Source organism: Grampus griseus (genome assembly GCF_964374135.1).
Source record: "Grampus griseus genome assembly, chromosome: 12".
NCBI classification, from domain to species: domain Eukaryota; kingdom Metazoa; phylum Chordata; class Mammalia; order Artiodactyla; family Delphinidae; genus Grampus; species Grampus griseus.
This window is the reverse complement of record NC_139006.1, coordinates 14,042,708-14,060,855: the sequence shown is the minus strand read 5'-3', so window position 1 is coordinate 14,060,855 and position 18,148 is coordinate 14,042,708. Positions and strand designations below refer to the sequence as shown.

At 46.8% G+C, this 18,148-nt stretch overlaps 1 protein-coding gene across 1 annotated transcript in view; it reads right to left on the bottom strand.

Annotated features, from left to right (window-relative positions):
* Window positions 1–18,148, bottom strand: part of TBX5 (T-box transcription factor 5) — a 42,642-nt gene that overhangs the window by 11,555 nt on the left and 12,939 nt on the right. Inside the window, exon 6 of the mRNA XM_082667236.1 lies at window positions 14,469–14,560. Within this exon, the coding sequence (XP_082523362.1) occupies window positions 14,469–14,560 (92 nt within the window). The remainder of the gene's footprint in view (window positions 1–14,468; window positions 14,561–18,148) is intronic.

The following is an 18,148-nucleotide window of genomic DNA, read 5'->3' as shown; positions in this document are numbered from 1 at the left end:
TGTTCAGGAGAATAACTAGTACAGTGTGTAGGCTGATGGAAGGGTGATTTGCCCATCTATTCTGGAAGGCAATATGATATCACCCTTTTTTTTTTTTTTTTTGGTCACGCCACATGGCTTGTGGGATCTTAGTTCCCCGACCAGGGATTGAACCTGGGACCATGGTGGTGAAATCCCCGAGTCCTAACCACTGGACCACCAGGGAATTCCTGAGAGCATCCATTTTTAAAAATATACAGGGACTTCCCTGGTGGTCCAGTGGTTAAAACTCCACGCTCCCAATGCAGGGGGCACGGGTTCCATCCCTGGTCAAGAAACTAAGATCCCGTTTGCCATAAGGCGTGGCCAAAACAACAACAACAGTAACAATAATAATAATAATAATATACAATCCCATTACGAAGGATTTTCCCAAGAAGCCATCAGGTCAGTATCCAAAGATGTAAGTATGAGAATTTTCTCTGCAGCACTGTCTGTAACAAGGGAAAAACCAGAAATAACCTAAATGTCCTCATTAATGGTAGCGTCAGCTTTGATAGAGCTAAACGATGGAATATTATGCAGCCTTGAAAAGGATGAGAAGGCTGGATATGCACAAATTCAGAAATCTGTGTGAGCTGAATTAAGTTAAAGAAGGGAGAAACAACATGGTCTAGATTATGAAATGAATCCCAGAGGTTCCCTCCAGAAGTTGGGGTTACGGGAGACTTTTTATTTTTTTATTTTTTTTATTTTTTATTTTTTTGCAGTACGCGGGCCTCTCACTGTTGTGGCCTCTCCCGTTGCGGAGCACAGGCTCCGGACGCACAGGCTCAGTGGCCATGGCTCACGGTCCCAGCTGCTCCACAGCATGTGGGATCTTCCAGGACCGGGGCCCAAACCCGTGTCCCCTGCATCGGCAGGCAGACTCTCAACCACTGTGCCACCAGGGAAGCCCCGGGAGACTTTTTAGATCAACTTATTACTTTCTGTACGTCTGCACGGCTTGGCTCTTTTTACAGTGAGCGCTTACGAAGTTTAGATGAATACTTCCATGTTGAAAACAATCATTACTATTACCATCAGTTACCTCTCAAGATTGTTGAAATTACCCAACAATACACTCTAGAAAATGTCTGGCACATAGTAGAAACTATCGTGACTGCCGTTACAAAATGACTCGTGCTTTCAGCCCATAAAATTTCTCGGGAGGGAGCAGTGCCATAAGCCTGTCTGTCTCCTGAACTTGGAGATCTTAACTTTGGGGAAAAACTTAGGGGTGTAAACTTAAGATTTTCAAAATGATGTCTTTGTTTTCACTAATCTTGAATTGGAATTTAGTATTTCTTTCTGTTTGGGTGTCAGCAACAAGCCACAGTTCAGTTAGCAGCCCTAGCGACTGTCATCAACAGAAGCAAAATAGCTTCACATCCCGTTGCAGCTGTATGTGTCTCCAGACACCATTTATGCTCATGATGACTACAAAAATACAGTCGTTTTTGACCTGCCACTAGATCCTGTTACTTAAGACGTTCGTAAAGTGCGCATATGACTATATCACCATTTAGAAAAGAGTTTGACAACTATATTTTAATATAACTGGCTTCCTTGGCAATCAATGCAACTTATTTTACACATTTAATCAGATTAATCTAAGAAGTGATACCTAAGCTTCACTAGACTGCCAGAGAGGCCCCCGGCCTGAAACAGAGGAAGGACGCCTCTCTAGAAGAAATATGTATCAGGAAATCGCGAACTTAGCTGTGATTTTTGCCATGAACCGACTATACTTTAACTTATTCCATTTTTAAAATGAATTCTTTATCTAAATATGTTTTGCCTCACTCTGAGTAGTAATATACATGCAATGAGGGGGGTTGGGTACTAGTTACAGTTTCTCTAATGCAATTTAAAGTAAATACCTATTCAAATCAAAAGGTACACCTGGGGCTTCCCTGGTGGCGCAGTGGTTGAGAGTCCGCCTGCCGATGCAGGGGACACAGGTTCGTGGCCCGGTCCGGGAGGATCCCACATGCCACGGAGCGGCTGGGCCCGTGAGCCATGGCCGCTGAGCCTGCGCGTCCGGAGCCTGTGCTCCGCAACAGGAGAGGCCACAACAGTGAGAGGCCGCGTACCGCAAAATAAAAAAAAAAAAAAGGTACACCTGAAATCATCTTGCGTACGAAGAGCACTACACCTAGCACATTTTGAAGAATGCTGCATCCGCCCACTTCGTCCTCTCCATGACCCTGTGAAGTGGGTACTGCTTTAGTCCCCATTTTACAGATTAGAAAACTGAGGCCCAGGCAGATTAAATAACTTGCCCAGGATCACAGAGCTACAAAGAGACACCACCAGATTTCTAACCCAGCTGTCCCCGAATTACTTCTGGCCAATCTCCTACTGACTTCTTTCCATTTTAAAACATAATATGCTTTTGGGGGTGCGGGTGTTTGGGGCCCAAGATTCCTCTCTCACTTCTCCCATCCCTCAGGGGGATGACCATCTCCATCCTGGGCCCCTGCCTTTGTCATCTGAAAGTACATCAGAGTAACCAGGCAGGGGACAATGGAGTATGTGCCAAGTTTCCATGAGGCTACAGACACCCTCACGACACCCAGGGGTCTCCTAGCCCAGCTTTCCCGTGGCCTGTGTCATCTCAGAACTAAAGATGGCGCCATCCTGAGCAGCGTCACTGCTCAGGCTCTCCTCCTGGGGCCAGGAGGCTGAAAGGAATGAAATTAGCTTTACAGTTCTCCCTTGATTGCTGAAGCTACGTAATGGAAAGAAAAAAAAAAAGAAGAAAAGAAAGAAAAATTATAATAATAATAAAACATAAAAGTTGTCAAATCTCACTGGCAATTCTATTTAGGTCTTGCTTAGTTCAAGTACTGGACTGTCAGAGATCCAACAGGAAGGGGGGAATCTCTTTTCATTTGATATTCTTAATGGAGACCGTTATTTTTTTAATTAAAGAAAATAACTCTTAAAAAATGTTGGCTGAGGGAATTTACAAGAGAATGTATCAATGGACTCCGTGGAATTCTCCCTTCCAGCACTGCCAAATTGCAAAATTACTCCCTGGAAAGGCCAAATTCTGCTTTTGATTACTAACACTCACAGAAGTGGGAAAGGCATATTATCCCAATAACCACTTGTCCCTCTCAGTTTGTTCCTCTCTGAAGAACTTGAAACATCATTCCCACCATCAATCACGCACATCTTTCTTGATGCCTGAAATGCAACATCCCCAAATCCATCTGACAGGTGTCAAGATTGAGGTATGGAAGAGTAGAGTGACTTCTCAATCAGGATGGGGCTACAGAGGCAAAGAGGAGAAAATGGTACCAACAAACAACACTGGCATCTTTTTTTTTTTTTTTTTTGGCCACAATGCTTTCGGGATCTCAGTTCCCTGACCAGGAATCGAACCCATGCCCTCGGCATTGAAAGCGCCGAGTGCTAACCACTGGACCGCCAGGGAATTCCCGGGATTGTTTTTCCTGGACTCATCAATGGACCAATCAAAGGAACTCAGTGAGTAGCAACACAGCAGAAGCCTCTAACGTCCCTATGACGAGAAGATAAACTATCTTCCTCCACAGTTTGAGAGCATCATTGAAGAATCCAGGACACCAGAGAATTAAAGTGAAAGTTGAAAAGCCCTCGTGCGTCTGGGAAGAGGGCAGCAACTGGGGACTGTTTTTCCACCACCCTCATCCTCGTCTTCCTCTTCAACGTCCACGTTGTTCTCTCTGTGCGTCCTAATGTCCCAGCTACTGTACTGGTTGACTTACATGCTTTCCTTCATTTGATCCTGGCAAGAATCCCATTTCATCACTACGATTAGCTTTACTTTAGAGATAGAGAAAATGAGGCTCAGAACGGCTAAGCAACTTGCTCCGGATCACCCAGCTAAGAAGAGGTAAAGCCGAGCTGTGCTCCAGGTCAGGGCTATTCCAAAGCTCTTGCCAACTTATACCTGATAATAGGGAATTGCTGCCTTCCCATCACTGCTGGGATGACACAACCATTCTGTTACATAGAGTATCCTCCTCTGTGATGCCAGAGTTAGATATTGGCTACACCAGGCACCATCAACCTTTACCGGTCAAACTGTCAATCAATCCTGCTTTACCAAATGTCAAATCCCACTGCTCTCCGCTGTCTCCTGCAGACACAGACGCGCTCTGCCCAGTCTGGACACCAACCAGGGTCCTGAGTCCCTCAGCTCACTCTGGGTGTCAGGGCTGCAGACCAGCTTCTCCCCAGCTCCGCCTCCCTCCCACATTCTGTTCCACGTGAGCGGATGCCATGAATGACACCATTGTCGCCGGGTCTGGGTTGTAAAACGTTACAAGGGAATATTGAAATCCAAGGCCAAACGGCGACGCAGCCTGCTAACGAACGGCCCCGAGAATGTTTTCCACTGCAGCCGACTGAATTGGCCTTTTCACGGGAGCAGGTGGCAGAGGTTCTGGGGTGCTGGGAGGTTTCTGTTGTTTTCCCCTGGCGATGCTTACCCAGTTTCTGGCAGCCTTTCTCAAACGACTAAAGCAGCGCACTGGGGCGAGGCTGGGGACTGTGAAATCTCTGTTCTCGAAGAGCAAATTTCTCCTCTCGCTAGCACTTCAATCTGCTATTAAAATGAAAAGGGGGGCCCCAAAGTCCCATGAGAGTCTTCCCGGTTTATTAACTTTCTGATACGCTTGGGGAAGCGCTTCTGATCTAACGTGTGTGGACACTCAAGGGACAGGAGGCAGCTCACCCCAAGTGGGTTTTTGCTCTGCAAATAACGAATCGCTCCCTCCTCGTCTACAAAGTGCTTCACGACCGCTTTATGACTCGGATCTCACCACACCACTGAGCTGGAGAAAAGCACGGTGGACGCTGCTCCAACTCGCTGGCGAGGCCATGGGGACACAAAGAAGTAAAGGGAATTTCCCACCATTGATTCAACCAGGGTTGTCTGATGTAAGCGACAGCAAGAAAATCAAAGACTGGGACTTCCCTGGCGGTCCAGTGGTTAAGACTCTGAGCTTCCACTGCAGGGGGCACTAAGATCCTGCATGCCACATGCCGCGTCAAAAAAAAGAGACTCAAAGACACTGCCCTCTCTAGCCATGAGCACCCACCATTTATGACAACTTTGGTTGGCAACCTCTTAAATCTCATATATATAAGTTCATACCAGGGTGGTCATTTCAAGTTGCAGCTCTGAAGTTAGGTTGTGTGGGTGTACCTTCCTTTGGTACCCAGCCACCAACTTGGCCACTGTGGGGCTGGCTAAATTCTTCCTTTCTCTGAGCCTCAGTCTCTCGTCTGTAAAATGGGAGTATCAGATTCACCGCCTCTCAGGATGGGCAAATGATACAACGTTTGGAAAGGCTTAGCATATATTTCAGACACACTGCTCAATGAACACGAGCTTATAAACCACACAATTATGTTTTGAAGCAGAAGTTCTTACCTTGCAAGGGCTTCAACTGATCTATGAATCGCCCCCCCCAACCCCTAATAGCAGATGAGTAGAGCTTGTCAGTTTTTCTAGGGAGAGGTCCATACTTGCATCGGTTACTCTGAAGGGGTCTGAGATTCACAAAAATGTTTTGAGTAACACTACAGAAGCAGCCCCAGAATCGAGAGAAAAGTGCTGGACCAGTTATGTGGGTGATTCAGGATATCTCCCTCTGCCTCAGTTTCTCCCTTTGCAGATGGGGATAACAAGGCCCCCGTCACAGTTGAGTTGCGAGTCCCAAGGTAAAAGGTGGATGTGAAGCTACAGTCATGAAAGATCAAAGCAAACTGAACCTGTGGCGGGCTCTTAGTAATAGTACATGAGATAGTATTCCCAGGTATCTAGTACTAAGTTGAAGAGCTTAATACTTTACCGATTTTAGTTTTAGTTTAGTTTTGTTTTGTTTTTAATGACTTTGGAGGGAGGATGAGAAGGTAGAGGGATGCCTTCTGAGGCTGGGCCTCGGTGCTTCTGGAAGCCAGAGTGCAGAGGGACTGGGACTAACCTGGGACAGGGACCTTTCTGAAACTGCTTCCTGTACTCAAGGGGTTGTGTTAAGGCCTCCTGTGTTCCGAAAGGAAGCACGGGGGCCCCTTGGTCATTTGCAGAATGACCGTCAGTGAAATGATGACCTTAAAGTCACCCCAAAGCAGCCACTTCTGCAGGAATACTAAATGTTCTGTGGACTAATATAAAAGTCTGCCTCTTGCTAACACATGTATATGGAATCTAAGAAAAAAAAAAAAAGGTCATGAAGAACCTAGGGGTAAGATGGGAATAAAGACACAGACCTACTAGAGCATGGACTTGAGGATATGGGGAAGGGGAAGGGTAAGCTGTGACAAAGCGAGAGAGAGGCATGGACTTATATACACTACCAAACATAAGGTAGATAGCTAGTGGGAAGCAGCCGCATAGCGCAGGGAGATCAGCTCAGTGCTTTGTGTCCACCTAGAGGGGTGGGATAGGGAGTGTGGGAGGGAGGGAGACGCAAGAGGGAAGAGATATGGGAACACATGTATATGTATAACGGATTCACTTTGTTATAAAGCAGAAACTAACACACCATTGTAAAGCAATTATACCCCAATAAAGATGTTAAAAAAAAAAAAAAGTCTGCCTCTCCCCCGTAAAAAAAGACCAACCAACCAAAAAACACCTACGGGGGAATGGGTCTCTAGGAAAACAAATTCCTAATGTGAGAACGTTAACCACTATGATGGGACAGGTGAGAGACAGGGCTTAAGGTGGGGATGGGTAGAGATAGGGAAATCTCTCCAGAGAAGTGAGTTTCAAACGTGGCTGTACCCTGCAGTCACCTGGGGAATGTTGTTTTAAATACTGATGTCATTGCTCTGCTGTGCAGCCTGGACATTGGGAGTTTTAAAAAGCTACCCAGGAGGAAAAAGCCTTAAGCAAAAGGGTAAACACTGTATGATTCCTTTTATATAAAATTCGATCACAGACAAACCTAACCTACAGTTTAAAAAAATCAGAATATCAACTGTTTCTGGTGGGAGAGTGGAGGAGGAATTAACAGGGGAAGGGCCTGAGGAAACTTTCTGGGGTGAAGGAATGTTCTATATCATGATACGGGCTTGGGTTTCACAGGTATGGCTATTTGTCAGGATGTGAATGGCGCACTTAGTTGTGCATTTCGCAGTATGTAAATTTTACCTGAAATAGACAATCACAAACAAAAACTGAATCCTAGTTAATGGTATGCACGCTGAAGTACACAAGGGTGGAAGGTACTCAGGTCTGCAACTGAGTTTGAAATGCATCCAAAAAACAAATAATATGGATGGATGGATGGATGGATTGGTGAATGGATAGATTGGTGGAAGAATAAATGTACGTATGAATTGATAAATGGATAGATTGGTAGGTGTATGGATGGATAGACAAATGGACAGATTGGTGGATGGATGTGTGATAGAGCAAACATATAGCAAAATGCTAATTGCAGACCCTAATCAGTGGGCATATGGGTGGTCACCGTACAATTCTTCCATGTTTTCTATATGTCTTACGTGTTTCATAATGAAACACTGGGACGCACTCCAGGAACTCCTAATAGTCAGCCAAAGTTGACCACCAAGTAGAGAAAAGGGTTCTTTTTTATAAAACAGCCCAGCACAAGAGCTCTATTTCCAGAAAATAAGATCACACATTACCTGCATGTCTTTGCTCATTCTGTAGGGCCAAAACAAATTACCCAGGTGTGACCAGGGGACCCTTCCACAGATAACTTGTTACAGGGCAGTTTCGGACCCCTTCCCTAGAGCCACTGATTCGGAACCTCTGAGGTGAGACCCAGAAATCTGCATGTTTCACGAGCCTCCCCACCCCCAGCTAAAGCGACGTCTGCCAAAAGTTTGAGAAACACGGCTTCAGTGTGGTTTGCCCTTAGACACTATCCCTGAAGAGCAGGTTCGCTGGGGCAGGAGCTGGGGAGGACAGGGGTGGGTACAGTGTTGCAGACGAATGGGAAACCTTAAACGATGGTGGACATGATGGACAACCAGGACTCAGGATGGGACCCCTTGGGACAAACCTCCATTCACAGGTTAGGCTGGCTTGGCCTCCCAAACATAACCCCCCTCTTGTTTTACATAACTTCACAATTTCCTGAGAGAAGCCACGTGCCTAGCCAAAAGTACAGCAAGAAGTGGGGATTTAACGCCATCTCCAGGACGCTGTCTTGGAAATCACGCCTCATTAATTGGACTTCCCCATCACCTTTAACCACAAGCATGAGGATACAAGAGCGCTGAGCCTTTCATTTGAAAAAGGCCGTCTGAGGTTAGGGAGCTGAACATTCATTTGAAATCAGGAAGGAAGGGCTGGAAAAGGAGGGACGGCTCCAGTAGAAGGATTTTAACTTTTGAAGGATCCCGGACCCCATGAATCCCTTGAAATTCTTTGACATTTTTTTCTATTTATATATTTTGAGTTTTTCAGCGTTCCTTGCTAATTGGATTTTCCAACGGGATCTTAGATTCTGATTAAGAAGCCCCGCCCTAAAGGTAGGAGAGGAGGAGGTGACATGCGGTGCAGAGGTGGGGGACAGTGGTGGATTTCCCACAACAGTGGAGAGACGTCGACGGCCTGGGGCTGACAAAACCAACCTATTGGCTCTACCTGGGACATCCTGGGCTCTAAGCTTTTCTATCCGCTCTCTGGTTGAGGGGCTCAAAATCCAGGCCAGCCAAACAGAGACTCCAAGTACCCCAGCTCTGGAGATGACTTCCTGCCAAGGTATCGGCAGTCCAGTAAAAACCTGAGGAAGTAGAGGCAACCGCAATTCTCCCACGAAGAGCTCTGAAGCCACCACTGCTGCACTCTGCTAGCCTCCCAGTAACACTCAGTAAATGCTGTGTATGCTGCAGAGACCAGGCGCTGCTCACGGCCACTCTGTGGGCATTAAAGCAGGAAGTGCCCAAGGAAGCACTTTGCTGCCGCTTGTTCAGATTCTGGGGCTTGTCGTTCCAAAAAGACCAGTGGCGGCCTGGCAGGGCGGAGGGGGCATTCTCTCCATCCGAAAGAAACAAAGCTCATGGCCAGGCCTCTGCACCTTAACTGGCAGTCAACCTGGCCTCTGGTTTCACGAGGGGAAGGACCCCATCTCAGCATCTAACATGACCCAGGGTCACTCCAGGCCAGGGACCGTGCCAGGCACTCCTGGGCACACTGGGGCAGTGTTAAAACATGTGCGCACACTCCTTGACCCTCCTTCTATCGAGAGGAAGGATCCCTGCCCTTCCTCCTGGAATCTGGGCCCATCTCATTGAGTCCCGTTCAACCAACAGAACGCAGCAGAAAAGACACTACAGCTTCCCAAGGTCTGGTGAGCAAAGACGCTGTGGTTCTCCAGGGGCAGCCTGACACCACGGAGGGAGCCTAACTCCCCTGAGAGCACCATGCCGGACAGGTCACACGCACACACTCCAGTGGACAACCCAGGTGGGCTCCCAGCCGAAAGGCAGAGTCAATTGCTGGTCGTGGGGTGTGTCATCTGGGACGTCCAGCCTTGTCTGGCCTTCAGATACCTGCCGTCCCCACCAACACCGGACAGCAAGCAACAACCGCCCAGAGGCATCCTTCCCAAATTCCCGACCCACAAATCCTGAACTAAACCCAAGTGTTTCCCTGGGACTTCCTGCTTCACCTCATGCACAGGGACAGCGAGCGATGCCTGGTCTTTCCGCCATAAGTAGCACTGAGGGAGCATTCCTGAGGGCTAGCAGGTTGCAAGCGGATGAAATCTGGAGCGCTGTGATGGCCTCTGAGCTCCCCATGGAAGGACCGAGGCTGCCTGTACCTCCTCCCCTTGAGTGGGCTGCGGAGGCGTCGGAAGCTAAGTGCTACAGCTCTGGCTGTCCCGGATTTAGTCTCACACACACACAGCTGACGGCACAGCTCAGAGCGCAAGGCTTCGCAGCCGGTCCATGTGAAATTTAGCAGTAATTCGTTTCGTAGCAATAGTAATTAGGACACCCGCATTACCTCGTCTCATCCTTGCAACAGCTGTGGAGGTAGGTTCTATAATTATCTCCCATTTTACAGATGAGGAGATAGAAGCCCCATGGAGTAGGGGAGCCCCGGGGCTAATCAGCGTGGTAGCCTGGACCCCAGCTCCAGAGCCTGCTTTTCCATCAGTGGACCCTGCCCCTCAATGCACGGATTCACCTTTGCATCCCCGGGACCTGGCATAGAGTAAGCCCTGAACGAATGTGTGTTAGCTGAAGAAGCAAGCAACAGATCAAAAACTGAATAAAAGAGTATCTGGGCCACAGTTTCCCCTTCCGCAAAAGGAAGAAGGTTGGACCAGATGACACCTCCCGGGATCCCTTCTACCTCTAGAACCCCACGCTTCTAAGGAACAGTGTTCCCTGACATAGTGCCACGCCAGCCGGCTTCCAGAGATCTTCAGAGTCTGACGCCTCCTCCAGAGCCCAAGACAGGTAGATCCCTGTGCATTCCTTCCCTGATCCAATGCAGAAAACCCTTCCTCCCAACAGTTTCAAATCCCATTGCTGGGGCAATGCCTGGACCCCATCCTCTCCATAAAGGTGCCCTCCCCAACCCCAGGGCCCTGGCCTCGGCCCCATAGGCCAAGGAAGTTCCTGTTCACCTTTGACAGTGAAGCTCCCACACTTTCTCATTAAGGTGAGCATTTATTTAGGTGCAACTCCCAGATGTCTGCGATGTGCATATCACCTTGACAACGTCCACCAGCTGTCCTGCCATTTAGTTAACATTTTCCTTAAATAATCAGCCTTAACTCTCCTTCCTTCCTCCCTCCCTCCCTCCCTTCCTCTTTCCTTTCCTTCTTCCCTTCCTTCCTTAGAACTTAGTCTCGGGGACTTCGCTGGCAGTCCAGTGGTTAAGACTCTGCGCTTAGTGGGCGCAGGTTCAATCCCTGATCGGGCAACTAAGATCCTACATGCCTCACGGCGTAGCCAAAAAAAACCCAACTTAGTCGCATTCTAAACAATACTGTCTATGAAATCAGCCTGATGCAACTGTGTGTCTGTGGGCACCTTCTAAAATCATCTCATCTCTCACCAGGGGAGGGGGCACTGCAATTTGGGAAATATTGGTTTTTAGGGCTAAGAAGTTTGTAAGCCGCAGACTAACCTTTCAAAATAACCTTGGCATGTATTTTAATCAGCCGGCTAGAGGCAGGATTTGTGGAATGATTTTATTCTCTTCTTTGTGCTTTCCCTTCGCGCCCCCATTTTCAGAATAAGCAGTTACTACTTCTGTAACTAGAAACCGCACCTCAATGTTGGAAAACTAAGACACCCTCTGCGTGTTCCAAACACAGACTGCTGGGTGAAGAGAGAGGAGAGGGCGGTGAGTGCCCAGACATTGGCCAAGCTAATCCCAATGTTATTTATGTGGGATCACTGCGAGTGAAGGCTCAACCCTCCTTAACCCCACCCTTCTCCCTTCGTCCGATTGTTGGAATTAGAGGAAATTTCATTCCTCCCGCTTTGCTCCCTGAGCCAGCTGTCACCGGGTGTGTGGGGGACAGGAAACAGGATTACAAGATCAACAGTGAGCCTGCCGTTCCAGCCAGGCTGTTATCACAGCCGTCTCCGGAGAGCCATCTTCCCCACTTGTCACTACCTACTGCGAGCTGGGAGTTGGGACCACAGCCCAGAATAAATTCTGAACAAGGGTAAAACTGGGAGTCATGAGGAGTTTTCCCCAGCTTGGATCATTTTTTGGAGCGTGGTCTAGGAACCAAGCACTCTTCAGGCATTTTCTCACATAATTCTCGCAAGAACCCCAGAAAGGGGAAGCTATATTTATTTATGCCCATTTTACAGATGAGGATACTGAGGCTCCGTGGGGTGAAACTGCTTGCCTGAGGTCACATGCCGATAAACGCAGAGCAAGGATTGAACCCAGGTTTGTCTGACTCCAAAGCCTATTGGAACCTCTCTGCTCCCTCTCCTCCCCAGGGGCCATCTCTAGAGAACTGGGCACATGACGCTGTCCACTCCCTGTTCCCCAGCACAACTCCTAATGCGGCCACAAAGACACACGTGGCTCGGAGGCTGAGAGTTTCGATCCAACACGTCAATCACTGACTTCTGAGGACCAACCGCCTTGCCTTCCTTCCATCTCCAAGGGCCTACCCGGAAAGGACTCCTCAGCCAATCTGCAGTAACTAGGGGACGGTTAGGGCAGCCCGTTCAGACCAAAGTATAGTCATCTGCCTAAATATCTAACCAGCCGTGTTGTTCAGAGCTGTAACAGAGAGTCCCCAGGATCGCTGACATGTGAGCTCTCAAACACCTGTCCCTCCCCACCTGCCTTTCCTCTGATGTCCATCATCTGCCCAATCAGCTTCCAGAGCACAGGGGCCCCGGCCTGATAAAGGAAAGCAGTGAGGGCTCTTGGGAACAGACACACCCTGACTACGCAGTCTGTGGCCAGGGGAAGCTTCTTGGAGGAAGAAATAGCTACAGGGAGGTTTTAGTGATGGGCAGGAGATGGAAAAGGAGGAGAGAAAGACAGAGCCAGACCAACTGTGGTGTTCAAAGGGCCAAAAATAATGGAAAGAAGACAGACTTGGAGCAGCTCCTTCAGCATGATTGAAAGGGAGAGGGGACGCTGGTGAGGAACAAAGCTAGGGGGCGTGGCAAGGCTGGATGGGAAGGGCGTGGTCAACCACACCAAGGAGTCTGGACCTGACGCTGAGAGCAATAGGAGGCCTGGGAGTGTTCTAGGCTGTGCAGGAAGCGTGTCTGATTTGCGTGGTACAAAGATGTCTCTGGCAGCTGCCTGGAGCACGTCCCCCGGGAGGGGAACAGAGCTGACGTCAGGTCTAAAGAGGTTAGGAGGCTGCAGCAGGCGAGGTCGGTGGTGGCTGGAATAGGCAGCCTGGATGGAGAAAGGAGGCGACTTGAGAGATATGATAAGAAGGTAGCATCAACAGGACCTGGTGACTGGGTAAGATTGAGGGGGCGATTCGAGCACCTTAAACCCATGATCCCACCTGCTCTTGACCTTGTGGAAAGGAAGGAGGAAGTGGGGGAGGGAAGAAGGTATTCAGTTGCAGGTTGGAACCAGTCCCTACCTGCACAGCCTGGACCCCTACCTGCAGGAGGACCAAGATGAGACTGTCCATCAACGGCAAAGCTGCTGTGATGACAGACGACCATGAGGATAGGATGGGGGTTTAGACGCCATAGAAATAAAAACTTGGCATCCTGAGCCTACGGCTGAAAATAGTTTGGCCTCTTTCACCTTTACGTGGTATTTGTTGTCAACTCTTCCAACGGCCATAGATTAAACCCAACTCCAGTTCTCAAATGTAGACACATAAAGCCAAAAATGTTTCTAAATGATCATTTAAGAACTTGGTTATTTTCGCCACAAAAAGCGTCTTACAAATCCACAATTGTGAAGGAAACCAGTTATGAATGCAGGAATTCATGAGTGTGGTGTACATGCCCCATCTGAGGATAATGGCATATTTATTTTTTAAAAGCATGCAAAATTAGGTCTGGTGAGCCCGCTATCTGAAAACAATTTCCACGGCATGCATTTCTAAACCCAATGTTCAAACCACAAAGCTGCGGCCTTTCTCTCTTTCTCTTTCTTAGGTCTCTTGTCCTCCTTTGAATGGCTACATCTGTCCATTTGCCCAACTCTCCCTTTTTGTGTCTTCCAGAAGGGATGAGGAAAAGCTTCCTAAATGACCTCATTTTATTTTGAAATACTAAACCCACCAAAAAGAGAGGAAGAAAACTTTCTTGGTCAAAGGGATCAAGATGTATTTCTAATTCTCTTGCCATATGGTAAGTTATTTTGGAACTCTACCAAGAGGTAGAGAGAATATTTAACAAAATTGGCAACGCTTGTACAATCCTTTCAAATCAGACCAAATTCCCATTCTCCACAGCCCCTTCTATTCATCATATCAGCGACCGTGACCACAGGATATGTAAAAACACCAAGCAATTTTTATCACCAGCTTCCAATCCCCCATGCCTGGGACACCACGTGGTGTCAACTTTGTCTGTATATCACCCCCAGGAACTCAAGCCATTAACTTCCCTTTCATTTATCAAGAGCTGTTGCCTAAAAGAACATCATTCATCGGCTGTGACTTACGGGAAGAAAGAGAGAGCGGACTTCACTTGAGGGAGAGAGACAACAGAGAAAGAGGACAAGATTGTAGCTTGTGTTCCCGAGGCAGATGGAGACCATCACATTCCCTCCGACGTGCTCTCCCCTAAAGCTACGCACTCCACGTTGCCTGATAGAGGAAACCACCTTTCTGGAGGGTTACCAGAAAGTGGGATTGAAGAGGCTCTTTCTCCTTTTTCTGGATGGCAAAGAGGACCCCATTTCTCTGTGCCTGCACTTCTGGTGTTGTCGGCTCACCTGTGTTATTAGTGGGGGTGGGGAGTGCAGAGGCGGGGAGCAGAGGACACCATTTTCTTACCTTTGCATTCTCGACATTCTATGCAGCTCCATGTCATCGCTGCCCCGGAATCCTTTGGCAAAGGGATTATTTTCAATCTTTAACTGGGTGATCTGAAGGAAGGGGGGGGAGAGAGAGAGAGAGAGAGAGAGAGTTCCGTTTTCACTTGACTGTTATAAGACTACCTCGGGACCCGGCTAATAATAAGTGTCATGGAAACGCAACCTTCTGGCAACCCAAAGAAGCAAGTGAAGCCCGTCACATCAACAGGACCCATCACTTCATTCGAAAGGAGGAAAATGTCCTAGATCAGATTGTATTGAAAAGGGGAAGAAAACCTGGTTTCAGTTTGCCCATTAATTGAAGTCCTACTCTGCATCATTCCGGCTGGAGTGGCTTTTTTTTTTTTTTCTAAATCGTAGCATTTTGTGTTTCAAACACAATCTTGGCCTCAACACTTGGTACACCCCCTGCTCCCTGGAAAATTGTACCATGTTGACACGGTGTCAACTTCCTGCAGCGTGGCAGTCTCCATTGGGAAGGTCTTGATGATTGCTCTCAAAATCCTCCTATGCCTCATTTCACGTTCATTTCATAGTTTCACAGATACAGTTTGCTAGCTCAGGTGGAAAATGGTGTCTAATTAAATAAAGACCAACATATAAAATTATAACGTATATGATAGCTACCAAACAGCTTCAAAACTCTTTAATTGTCTAGGTAGGGGGACTTCCCCAGCGGTCCAGTGGTTAAGTCTCCGCGCTTCCACTGCAGGGGGCAGTGGGGTTCGATCCCCGGTCGGGGAACTAAGATCCTGCATGTCGCACGGTAAGCGCAAAAAAAAAAAACATTGCTTAGGTAAGGAAGAGAGAGCCCTCTTCTTGGAAATTTTTGTTGCACTATACAAAACTTAGTGATAGAACAGGGTCTTTGGTTCAAGGTCCAGAACCTTCATGGAAACCATCAACACATATTCTGTTAGTGTGAGCGTATGGTAGCAGGTCTAGGTAAAAGAGTGCATCCCTATGGAGTTTGCCAGAAGTATTTCCTAAAAACTGTGTGTGAACTGAATTTTTATATATATAATCACTTCATGGAAACCAGGGCAGCATTCTTCAGAGGCCAGTCATTCCAAGGTCACCTTCACCATCATTATCGTATCTATACAGTCCCTGTTCACTGGTCTGCTTAATGTTTTTATTTAAATCAAACCACTTTTGATTTAAATTTATATTATAAAAATAATTATATCACTTCTCTATACGTCAAAGTGGAATCACTTGCTAGTCAATAAAAAGAAAATAAGTATATCAAATTCCCTCTACTGGGACTTCCCTGGTGGTCCAGTGGTTAAGAATCCACCTTCCAATGCAGGGGACACAGGTTCGATCCCTGGTCGGGGAACTAGCTCGATCGCTGGTCAAGGAACTAAGATCCCACGTGCCACGGGGCAACTAAGCCCGCACACCACAACTAGAGAGCCCGCGCGCTGCAACGAAAGATCCCACATGCCGCAACTAAGACCGAATGCAGCCAAAAATTAATTAATTAATTAATTTTTTTAAAAAATTCCCTCTACTGGTACCCCCGGAAAGTTCCAAGCCTAAGGCCTGCCTTCTCTTTGTTGCAAGGGGAAATTCGACACTTTTAGAGAAGTATTTATCATAAACTGGTATTGAAACAAGACTCTTCTCTGATAAATGAATAGAAAGATCATTGGAATAAGAACAATTTTCTTTGTGATTCCATCATCTTCAAGTACCCACAAAAGCATCTCGTCTATCCCCAGTAGTATCGTTACAGACTTTGAGAAACCAAGTAGTTGCTTTGCAAAACTAGGCTTACTCGATGAACGCACCCATAATTTGTCCATTTGGGGGCAAGCATTCTGGTCTGTTCAGTTTTCTGGAAGAGGTAGTATTATAAAGTTTCCTTCTAACTCCAAGACTCTACCATGAACATAAAATTACTACATATGTGTGTGTGTTCACAGTAAAATATATATGTAAAATTAACATTTTTTAAATGTTATGTGATTCCAACCATATGACATCTTGGAAAAGGCAAAACTATGGCAACAGCGTAAAGATCAGTGGTTGCCAGGGGTTAGGAGGAAGGGAAGGATGAACGAGAGAAGCGCAGAGGATTTTTAGGGCAGTGGAACGATTCATGATGTAGGATACATCATGGTGAAGACGTGTCATTATGCATTTATCTACACCCACAGAGTCTAGGGACTGCCCTGGCGGTCCAGTGCTTAGGACTCCACGCTTCCACTGCACCACGCTTCCACTGCAGGGGGCACGGGTTCCATCCCTAGTCAGGGAAATAAGATCCCACAAGCTGCATGGCACAGTCAAAAAAAAAACAACTCAGAGTCTACAACTCCAAGAGTGAACCCTGACGCAAACTACGAACTCTGGGTGATGATGTGTCAATGTAGGTTCAACAACGGTAATAAATGTCCCACTCTGGGGGGCGATGCTGGGAGCAGGAGAAGCTGTACATGCAGGGGGACAGAGGGTATACAGGAACTCTCTGTACTTTCCACTCAACTTTACTATGAACCTTAAACTGCTCCAAAAAATAAAATCAATTGTAAAACTTTTTAAATATGTCTGGGTATTTCTATGTATATACATTCCCTCCTCCTTCATTTTTTTTAACTGTACCCATTCCTGCAACTTTCTGATTTTGAATTAACTCTTCAGAATGAGTAGAAACGTCTGTAAAATCTCTTTGGAAAACAGCAGAGATTGGCACAATACTGTAGATCAATGATATTGCAATAAAAAATAAAAAATCTCTTTGGAAAACAGTCTTGAACATGTGTACTCCTCAAGCCAGTTCTGAGTCCAAAAGCCCATCACCTAGTGGGGATTTCTTTCTCACTCCGGTTTTATGACAATAAAATGCAACCCAATTGACCATAAATCATTTTTTAAAGGGGGAGAGGGGAATTCTCAAAAAGTTAAGTAAAAATTAGATCATTTTGAAAAGGGGTGGAGGGAATCCTTATCCCGCCTTCTGTACCTCCCACCCACCCAGTGACAGAAGGCATCCCCTGAACATACTGAGGACAGTAAGACAATGAGGGTGTGGCATCAGGGCTGAATTAATGCCTATTCCATGACGTCACTGTTCCACCAAGAGCTCAGGATAAAAAAATTACCCTGAGAAAGAAAAGAAAAGGGTGGCTTTGGTATTTTATCAGCAAAAATTTTCTGCTCAAACCCATTCCTTGCACCTCAAACAGATTAACTACTACCTAATTCTTGCTCTTATCACCATAGCTTCCAAAAATACGATGGCAAAGGATACGCACAGTTTGCTAGATATACACTTAGGTGTGTGGGTCTTACCTATGTCTTAGTGTAGATGCCTATTGGACATAAGAATTACCTCTGAGAAAAGTTAACATGCAAGCTTAGGTGCAGGTAAAAATGTCCATCTGATTTCATACTTATTTCACACTTGTCCCCTCACTTACCATAACCCTGTCAATGATATTCCCTTCCTAACACAGAGCTAGTCACTCACGGGCACATAAACCGATACACCTGGATGTCTGAGTTCTACCCAAAGGCTCCACTGAAATTGACTTCCATTCGTCATACAAATGTACTCCCTCCAAAATCAGCATAAAACCGGATATCCGGGGGAAGGGCATGGGGGGGGAAACAAATATAAAAGCCAGCTCC